General features: G+C 31.2%; 1 protein-coding gene across 1 annotated transcript in view; it reads right to left on the bottom strand.

The window, feature by feature from the left end:
• Positions 1 to 6,260: 6,260 nt before the first annotated feature.
• The window catches only part of LOC148304235 (putative G protein-coupled receptor CG31760), a 58,503-nt gene continuing 54,323 nt past the window's right edge, over positions 6,261 to 10,440 (bottom strand). Inside the window, exons 13-17 of the mRNA XM_088268542.1 lie at positions 10,176 to 10,314; positions 9,834 to 9,939; positions 9,320 to 9,472; positions 8,141 to 8,269; positions 6,261 to 7,324 (exon numbers count right to left, since the gene is read on the bottom strand). Of these exons, the coding sequence (XP_088124668.1) occupies positions 7,271 to 7,324; positions 8,141 to 8,269; positions 9,320 to 9,472; positions 9,834 to 9,939; positions 10,176 to 10,314 (581 nt within the window). The 3' untranslated portion in view covers positions 6,261 to 7,270. The remainder of the gene's footprint in view (positions 7,325 to 8,140; positions 8,270 to 9,319; positions 9,473 to 9,833; positions 9,940 to 10,175; positions 10,315 to 10,440) is intronic.

Here is a 10,440-nt window from a genome sequence, read left to right as displayed (position 1 = left end):
TTTACCTCATCCCCTAATTTGAGTGCCCAATATAAGGAAAATGTCAGTTCTAAATGTATGAAGCTGCTAGAGTTTTGCACCAATAAGCTCAATGGATATTTGTCTGAAATAAACGTTGTTTTGGATAAATATTTTTCTATTCCCGAACATGTCTCGTTGCCAGAAGATGAAAACCACCAAAACGTGAGTCAGGAAGAAATTGACGAATTGAGGCGGGAACTGGAACAAATGATATCTAAATGTTCGTCATTACACACATCTCAAGTACATTTGGAGAAGGAACTTAAGAAAGCAGAATCTTTTCATCATATATTTGAGGGAGAGAAAGTGATCAGCGAAATATTGCAGGGTATGCAGCCAATTCACACTCCTATCTCCGATAATATCAACTTTGACACGACTGGATGAAATAGGATTGATCCTTTCCAGACACCTAGATGATTGTTTTTTTAAACCTTATTTGGTGCATATTACAACCATAAATGTAATCACACGCTTAAATCTAAACCATTATAATGTGCAAAAATTTAGTTTTTTGGGAAAGCAAATACTAAATATTTCTCACATAAATTATGTGTACTTGAAATGAATATGTCAAGCACATAAGTCATTTAACAAATCAGTGTTAATGTACTTTATGACTTACTGTTCATAAAAATATCATAAACTCTATTATTTTGTATATATTTATGCCTCTTTAATTTTTAAACAAAACGCCCATCAGTCTCATTAGAAATTTAAAGAAAATATCAAATGTCAATGTGATATTCTAATTTGGGTGAAATTATTAACTCAATCATGAAAAAATCATATTGTAGCATTTAGATTTAAACATGTGTAATGTAGGTACATGTGTTCGCCTCCGTAGTGTAATGGTCAGCACGCTCGGCTACGGTTCTGGAGGTCCCGGATTCGATTCCCAGGGGGGGTAAAATAAATATAAGTGATTTTTTTCACTGTACTATTTATTCGATATTACCCTGGACTGGTACCTGAAGCGGAGGGCTGATCACCTTTCCTTCATGGTTAACGATCAAGATAACACTGTGTTTGTATTACGCAGTGCCCTATGCACCATTGGGGTGCGGATAAGGGTTTAAAAAAATTTTTTTTAGGTATATGACCAGTGATGGGATTCAAATTTTCAAAGAGCCCCCTGCAGCCAATCGCTGGTCCCAGGTATCTAATGGCAGACCTATCAAATCAATCGTGCTCCGATACATGATCTCAATCGGAATATTGTCTGACAACAAAGGGTTAAAGACCAGTTTGGCGAACTCTAAAAATTTTAGGCACCAGTTTGCTAGAACCGGTGCGAACTGGCTGAATCCCACCACTGAATATGACTATGTGATGTAAATGAAAATGTATATACACAATGTAAATGAAAATCTCAGCACACTTTATCTGAACTGCAGATATGTTATGGAGTAATAAACAAAAAAAAATCTTACATAAAAAATATAAAGTAGGAAATATCTTGGAAAAGTTGTTTAAACTAGCCAATAAAAACATTGAGCCGTAAGAGATAGATTTTTTATTTAATTTTTAACACATTCATTAACAATCATTATATGTATTTCACTTATCTTAAACTGGTTGACTAAATGTTTTATAAACACAAATTTTATTTTAATGCACAATATTTAATTATTTATCACACATATTATACTAAACATACATACATTTTCTATGTTTTTTTTCTATTACACAATGAATTTAATTAATCAATTATTTTTATTATTTAAGACACCTTCTAACCAGAGCTCCTATTTTATTTTATTTTTTACAGAAGCAAACATCTTTTAAGAATTAATTTTTATTTGTATTTCATAAATCATTGCAATATTTATAGTATTTAATTGTGTTCAAATCTTTACACACAAATATCTACTGGATTTAACCCACCAAGGGAGTGTTATCAAGTTTTTTTTACGATTGAAATCTCAACAGAGACAAAAAATCACAAGAGAATATGGAATTCTGGGCATTAACACGGCCTACAACCTGCCATCATAAGCTGGTATACGTGATCACTTTATACCTTCACCACTGTACCTGTGGTTGAATGACTTTAATATATTTTAAATTTGAGAACATTTATTTCACATTTAGCATAAAATTTCAACAGATGGTAACACTACTTGTATGCGAAATGTTTTGTAAAATGATCAGTTATAACTTTAGACACCATATAACATTCAGTAAATAGTGAATGTTATATGGTGTCTAAAGTTATAACTTATATTGGCTAATTACGGATCATAAATTCCCAGATTTTCGCATTTCCTGCTCAAAAACCTTAACTGTTGAGATATCAATAAAAAATGTATAATTTTAGTTTAGCATTAATACTGTATAAACAAATCAACATTGTACCAAAATAATATTTTCAAATAGATTTGTAATATAATGAAATATTACGTATATATTCTGATGTAGGAGTCTTGAGAAGGTACATAGTTTTAGTTTTTAGGTATTTATAATGCATTTTTTTAAAATTTAATAAATATTATACAATTTTCAAACAACAATAGTTTAGTAAAATGGAGATCATAAATAATTCAAAATATTCAAATTATAAAATATATAACTTCTACTTTATCTACTTAATATAAAACCATTGGTACTTCTCTTTCCAGTATTTAGTTTTTATTTTTATGCCTCAATGCATACTTTTTAATGAAATAAGTACAATATCACTATTATTTAGAAAATTGTGTTTTAATTTTTGCGTGTAAGTATTCTATCAAATTATTTTGTTGAATTTAATACATTTCTGAGTAAATTTGATAGTTATAAAGTTAGTACATATAAAAATATTTTTGGCTTAAAATGAAGTAAGCAACATCTTAAATTTTGGTTGTGGTACACATACTTAATAATGTAAAAATGGATAGGTTTATCAGAAAATAGTGTATGTATATATATACCGTATAAACTACTAATTTACAATAATGAAAACAACATGATGTTTCAATACTGGAACCGCAAGGCGGTCCTTTTTATCAATCAAATTGATGTAATAACTTTAAATTTTTTATATGTATATAGGGTTGAAACTTTTGCACTGCGTGTCAGTTTGTAACAGTTAATAGCTTGCAATATCTAGGGTAATGTTGGATTCCCACTTATATCACTATGACCTAACCACTTGAGGGTAGACGTTTAATTGCGCTTTTAAAAATAATATTGTTTTTCTATTTGAGATTTGGCCTCTTTATAGAATAATGATGACATCAGCCTTGATGATAGACGCTGCAATGCCATCCGGAAAGTTGACAGTAGTAGTGCTTATGTCACACACAGGACAGTGAGTACATTAAACGTCTGAATGGCCATAAAAATCTAATAATTATTTTTTGACATCTCATCAAAGATGAAGAAGAATATGGAAGTCTGGGCATTTACGGGGCTTACGACCGTCATAGGCTGGTTTAAGTGATCACTTTACACACGTGTAACATTCACCAATTCTACCCATTATTGACAACCACACTACTCAAATTCTTGGAAGTTATATATATATGAACCAATTTAGAAACCTTGTTCATGAATCACTAAAACTTCACTAGAGACATCTATTGGTGAGATGTAAAGAAGCTTTTTATTAAGCAGAAACTCTTATATTAGTATGTGAGATCCGAATCCCGGATTATAATCACACACATGAGAAACGCCAGAAAATACCATTTTCATTTTTATTATTAAGCTTATAATTTGACCAGATAATTTATTTACAACATTTTGTAAATGCCCAGACTTCCATATTCTTCTTCATCTTTGATGAGATGTCAAAAAATAACATGAAAATAACTCCTGTAATTGGAGATAATCCAGATTTTGTGAACAAGTATTTGGACACACTCAAAATGTTGTAAAATCTAATAAATTTACTCAAATGTTTTGTCAGCAAATGAGTTGAACAGTCATAATATTTTAAATTTCACAAAACGATATACTTTTTATGCATCGCATGAGGACCATTTTTGTTATTGTCAATCTCATGTAAATGGTTTTAAAAAAAAAAAAAGTATAGGTACATCTTTAAAACGATTAAATTTGTTCAAAATAAAAGACTTTACGTAATATCTAAATATGACATTATCATTATTTAGAAATACTATATATGCATAAAAAACTTGTCTTACTACCTAACATTAATATACATAAACAAGTTTGTACAATCTATTAGAGGAAATGTCACAAGAATAACAATTCATAGAGATGATTTTGTTGAGGTCAAAATGTAAGTGATTACATATTATTTAATATAATGTACTAAATAATAATTAATAAAAACATGTACGGCGTACATGTTGCTTTGAAACCTATTGCGCATTTACAAAGCGATTATATTATATTGAGTAAGGTAGTGTCAACATTTAAGTCTAGGCAAATGCATAATTACAACTTCAAGAAAGTCTTTGAAATACTCCAGAAAATGGAATATTTATTTGTGTTAATACTTTTTTATTAAAATGTATTTCAAATTGATTTCAGCACTCTGTAATATATCATTATCCATTAAAGTATAGGTACTCAAAATCATTGTTTGAGCTCGCATGACTTCAATGCTTCCGTTTCCTATGTATAAGAAAAGAGTTCCCGTAAAATAAGGGACCTTTCACCTCTCACGGGGCAATATCATTCCTCGATTGTTAAAGTTAAAAATTGACTTATGATAATATCACAGTTTAGTTAGTGCAGCGATTATCTCGCTGAACAAGTAACTGCAGAGTAAGAGTGGCTTTAAACGTTATCCGCAAATTCTTTATTATTATTTTTAATTGCCCCTTTAAAAATAAAGTAAAACGCTATCGATATAATAAAATTTTAAGGTACTCTAAAAATCATATACGTATATGCATAACAAATGGAATCTTAAAATACATTATTGTACAATTTTGCAAAAAAATGCAACATATATTAGTTTGACACAGCCTGATGAGTCATCCATTATGTGATATATCATACACCTACATAAATACACTTTAACTCTATAACACCAATATATTTAACAAGCCAAGTCATTTTTAGAAGGTATTTCAAGTGAAGCAAAGTGAAATAATATAGAGTTATATTACTAGTATTTATGCCAGTAAAATTTTTAATTCAGGGATTTTTTTTTTATTTAAACAAATTTTCATATTTAAAGTATGAAATATATAATTTCAGTAACTCCCAAAATAGGGGGTCAAGTAGTTATAAGCATTTTCTTTCTGAGGATTCCTTATAGTGTTACGAGTATTAAAGGTTTGTATATTAAAACACCTATGCAGATCAAGAATGTGTCATGGATAACAATAATTAAAACCATAAGCCAGTCTTGAGAAATCTGGTAAAGGATACATATATACATTTTTTCATTATAAATAACAGGTACATACATCTAACAGTAATATTGTACAAAGTGTAGATCTTCATTCCAATGAAAACATTTAATAAAAAATCTTACATTTAAAGTAAAGTTTGCAGAGGTAAGTTCACAAAAAATGAAGTATTTTGAATAAAACAGACTTGTAATGCCAGATATTAAGTAAAAGTAAAGACTTTATTATTAAAAAAATCTTTATATTCCACAAAAAAACTTATGTTTCTGATAAACAATAAAATGTATTAGGTGTCTCAGTAAAGGGAGCATATTTTTTTATACAAAAAGAATATGAAAGTGTGAAACATTCACAGGACATATGATCTGACATTTAGATGTCTTAAGTGATCACTTTGAGATTCACAATTCTGCCGACATTTTTTTTTTGTCGAAACAGTTAATATGTTATTATTTATCGCCCTCAGAGGTTAAATCCAGTGGTCGAGTACAATTAAATAGAAATAAAAATACTGGCAACAAATTTAATTTAAGCATACACATAAATTCAGCTAATAAATTAAGTTTTTGTATTTTATTTTCTTCATACAGACTTCTATGCACATATCTATATCATTAATTAATATTTAGAATATTTAATAGAGGTTTGGACATGTAGAAAGATTGAGCGTAGAAAGGACTATAAAACAAATATAAGTGTGGTGAATGTAGTTGAGATAGGAGCAAAGGAAGTCCAAGGAAAACTTGGAAAATTTTTATGTATTTAAAATAGTTGAAAGTGGTCAGATTGGGAGTCGGAATATTTGGAGGGTATTCATGAAGAGATGTGTGAATATGGAAGTAGTAAAAAATGTTTGCAAAGACAAGAGTGGTTTGGTGTTTTACTTTCCTTGCCAAGCCCTATGGTGCAATGGCTAGTTAAGTTTAGTTTTATGTTTATATTTTTATTCTGAAACTATTCATATCATAGGGTCAACGCCAAAGTCGCAAATGTGCAAAAACATCATTTTTAGATGCGAAGGTTGTTGGCGTATAAACAGATTCATATTTTAACACAACTATAGCTTTGTTCTGTATTTGAAAGATGGTTAAATGAAAAAATTAAATTTTAAATATTTTTAGCTTCCTTTATCACATTATTGATCAATACTGGAAAATGTAGAATCACGACTTTGGTATAAGTATCACGATATTATTTAAATATAAAAAGTATTTTTATTGTAATTTTAATAGCAGCGATTTGCGCAAAATAATAATAAATAGTCTTCAAAATAATTTTTGCCTGCTCAAAAATAAAAAAAAATATTAAATTAAAATATCAGTTGAAAAAGATTTTAGCAAACTAGAATGATACTGCAATTCAAGAAATTTATGCTCAGGAACTTTCTTTTTGAACGTTCCGGTTCGATAATGTTTCCCATTTAGAGTGGATTCATTACAATGAAGAAGTCAAGGTCTGCGGGGTAAGGATAGGTTAAGTTAGGTAAGACTAGATTAGGTTAGGTTAGGAAAGTACGCATCGTGCGTCATGAAGACAAAGGAAGCAGAGGAAAGATCCTGGCGAAGATCACCAGTGCAGAGATCTTAGATGAGGTCTAGGACCATAGCTGCCTCCCTGAAGTAATGTATGAGAGCGGATTCCGGGAAGGCAGCTAAAGGAGAGGAGGGGGTTCTTTTTAGTGGGTAAAAATCCCACACTGCCTCAGGGAGCTTGACGCTGCTGGCTCCCTGTGGTGTCTTACTAAAGATTTTTTCCCCCGCCGAAAAAAAAAAGCTTAGGTTAGGATAAGTCAAGGTCTGCGGGGTAAGGATAGGTGAAGTTAGGTTAGGATAAGTAGTAAGTTACACGTAGACTGGGGGCCTGGTTTCGGGGCCGAGGGCGGGGGTGCGTGCGACAGGGCCCGGCCAGCGCCAGCCACTGGCGCACCAAGCTACCAGTCAGCCGGGTTTCGCTCCATTGTCCTTGTCTATCACTTCCTTGTCTTCGTTCACCTGCACAGTACAACAAGACAATCTTGACACATTCAATGCGTATAAAATAATGTCATACAGTGTGAATCTATCAAAACCCATAACTTTGGGTTTTGATAAATTCACACTGTTCCCATCAAAATCAAATTCTACCTTCTATTTAACCTTTCCGGGAGTACAATAATTGATATCCGATTTAGTGTTTTTTTTTTACATGGAATGTTTTTTCTTCACAAAATCTATGTATTGTGAAGATAAAAATTATACGAAAACAGTTAGTTAAATTAAAATTCACCATGTCTAGGTTTAATTTTATTACAAAATTACATACAAATATCCACAGATGTAATTGCTACACAAGTTACATCATACCAACTGACAGACAGACTTCGACATTCATTGTCGTCGATACTCCTTTGAGGAAAATTCGCGCTGACGTTCATTGACATCCATACTCCTAAGTGTATTTCTTCAAAATACATAGAACCGGCTATGAATCCTTATCTTTCCCCCTCAATGCGTGGCTGCAATATTTGTATGGAAATGGGAGCTGTGTTCGACCCACAAAAGGCGTTAATCCATCTTATTCTTGGAACTTGTATAGCAATGACATCTGTGGATATTTGTATGTAATTTTTTCATAGAATAAAACCTAGAGAAGGTGAGGATCTTCATAATACATTGATTTTGTGAATTTTTTATGTAAAAAAACCCACTCCCCTGAGAAAGTTGGAGATAAATTATCATACTCCTGGAAAGGTTAAGAATATGGCATAATAATACTTGCAATAAAGAGTTTTGTCATTATTTATTGGCAGTGTGAACCGGTGGATATACCTGTGGAGTGGCGGGTGCCACGGGCATGGTGAAGTGTCCTCCGGGTTTGGGTTTCAGGTGGCGGTTGTGAAGTTCCATCTGAACAATTTTCATGAACTCTATCTGTGCTGCCAACTTCTGTATTTCTTCCTTTAAGAATACAAATAATCCAATATTTAGTTTACTTGCAGTATGTAAATATTCAGATTCCCAAATAGGTGGTAAACGTTGCTACTATTGCACTATGTGAAGAAATTACATGTTGCACTATGTGAAGTCGAAATTCCTTTGCAATATTTTGAGTGTATCCAATTATTTATTGACATATCGCTCACTCCTTTCAAGAACGTCATAAATCAAAATTCGTCAATTTTCAGTTGGGCATGTTTTTGGAATGCCCAGAAAATTTACTATATCCCAGCAGAAGCGGCATATTTTTAACTTAATATTTACCCGCTACGGGGCAGAAAGTGTTGTTTTTGCATTTTGAAGAAAAGGTATTGTTTAATTATTTTTTTTTTTTTTATAAAACACATATTTTTCAAATGGAGAAAAAACCTTCAGGTTTTACTTAAAAAGATATGTTGCACAGTAAAAAGTTCAGTGAGTGGCTTGATATTTATTTTTAATACATTGTATTATATTTTTAAACTTTAAAAACGTTCTCCTGAAAAATCAAGGTTTTTTATTTATGACGTTCTTGAAAGGAGTGAGCGATATGCTGGATTTGCTCCACTTAGGAGTTATTTAAGAAATCCAGTATTAGTGAACAAAAATTTAGACACATTAAAAATATTGTGAATAGAAATTTATATGAAGAAGTAAGTATGTAAGATTAAAAAGGATATTTTCAGGCATCTCACGGTACACAAAGAAATCGGGAAATAATTCCACATTCATTTCATAAAAGTATTTTCTAAATTTACTAATTTCAACCATAGATGTCACAGAGAAAGTTTTACTTGATAAATGGAGTTTATCACATTGAAGACCCTAAACAACTTTCCGAAATTTGAGTAATGTGGTTGTCATAGATAGAATGGTGAATAAACTAGTCAATGACAGGTATTAAGCCCTATAAATGCCTAGACTTCCATATTCCAATCTAAATTAACTTTTTCGTCTTCTATATTGAGATACCAATAAATATATTATATTAAACCCCAACCTACTAAAGTGAATAAAAGTTGTATTGCAAACCTTGAGTTCCTCATTTTCTTGAGCAATGTCATGTGGAGTGGGTGCTTGATGGGGATGTATAGAGCCGATACCATTTAAAGAAAATGACGTGGTTATTCCTCGACTTGCTCTATTATCCCATTGGTCTCCAAATCCCCGGCATACACGCACAACCTGTGGTTACAGATTTATAATAGATAAAAATAAGTTTAATAAACTATTATTTTTAGTATTTAAATTTTACTTCGTAAATACCACAAATTATTAAAATCTATTGTGACACGTATTTTGATCCATGCAACATCGTATGTAAACAATACGGTGTTTGATAAATAATGATGTTGAATTCATAAAAACCTGTATCGTTACTATGATTATAAGAAATAGTAGTATTTACCAAGTAAAATTTAAACTTAAAAATGGATAGATATTATGGATAGATATGACAGCCAAATCAATTAATGAAATAATAAACCAACTTCAAACTAATCTATTTTACTATTATAATAATCAATAATTCTTAATGAAAAATTACCTTTGGCCCAAATACAAGCGCTACAGTTACAGTAGTAGACAGCTGTGTTCGAAGGAAACCCAAGAAATATTTCATATCTGGACCCACCGTCGGGAATATAAGCAGGCTGTAAAAAAAAAAAATATTAACAATTATAAACTAGTTTTGAGACTTGAATATTCGAATTTTGCATTGTACATATCTAGCATTTATGTTGCAGCCATAAGGGTGTCACAATGATAGTAAGATTGACCTGTAATTCGTCCATTTTAATTTCTAGCAGTGTCAGGATCACTAATTGAAAGTAATTGAATACTTAAAACAATAAAGTGGTTAATTAAAATAAACAATATTTGAACCTACTGAAATGTAACCATGAGACAGTTAACTGCAGCAATGTTGTAGATGGCATAAGAGATCAGCCTTGCTTCATTGTATAGAGATTCTGCATGCCGGACTCCATAGCAGACTCGCACTCCCCACAGTAAGAATGTAATTTCACCTGTTAGTAAAATAATTTTAATAACAACCGATGTACATTATGAAATATTAGCCCTTAAAAGGAATGATCAGAATGAAAATTATATTAGGTAATAATGTTTAAGGTAGGTAGGTAAGTCATAAACGT

This window comes from Brachycentrus maculatus, unplaced genomic scaffold (assembly GCF_059751285.1).
Source record: "Brachycentrus maculatus isolate JH-2025_06_01 unplaced genomic scaffold, ASM5975128v1 h1tg000326l, whole genome shotgun sequence".
Lineage (NCBI taxonomy): Eukaryota > Metazoa > Arthropoda > Insecta > Trichoptera > Brachycentridae > Brachycentrus > Brachycentrus maculatus.
The sequence above is the reverse complement of the archived record's forward strand: the minus strand, read 5'-3'. Positions and strand labels throughout refer to the sequence as shown.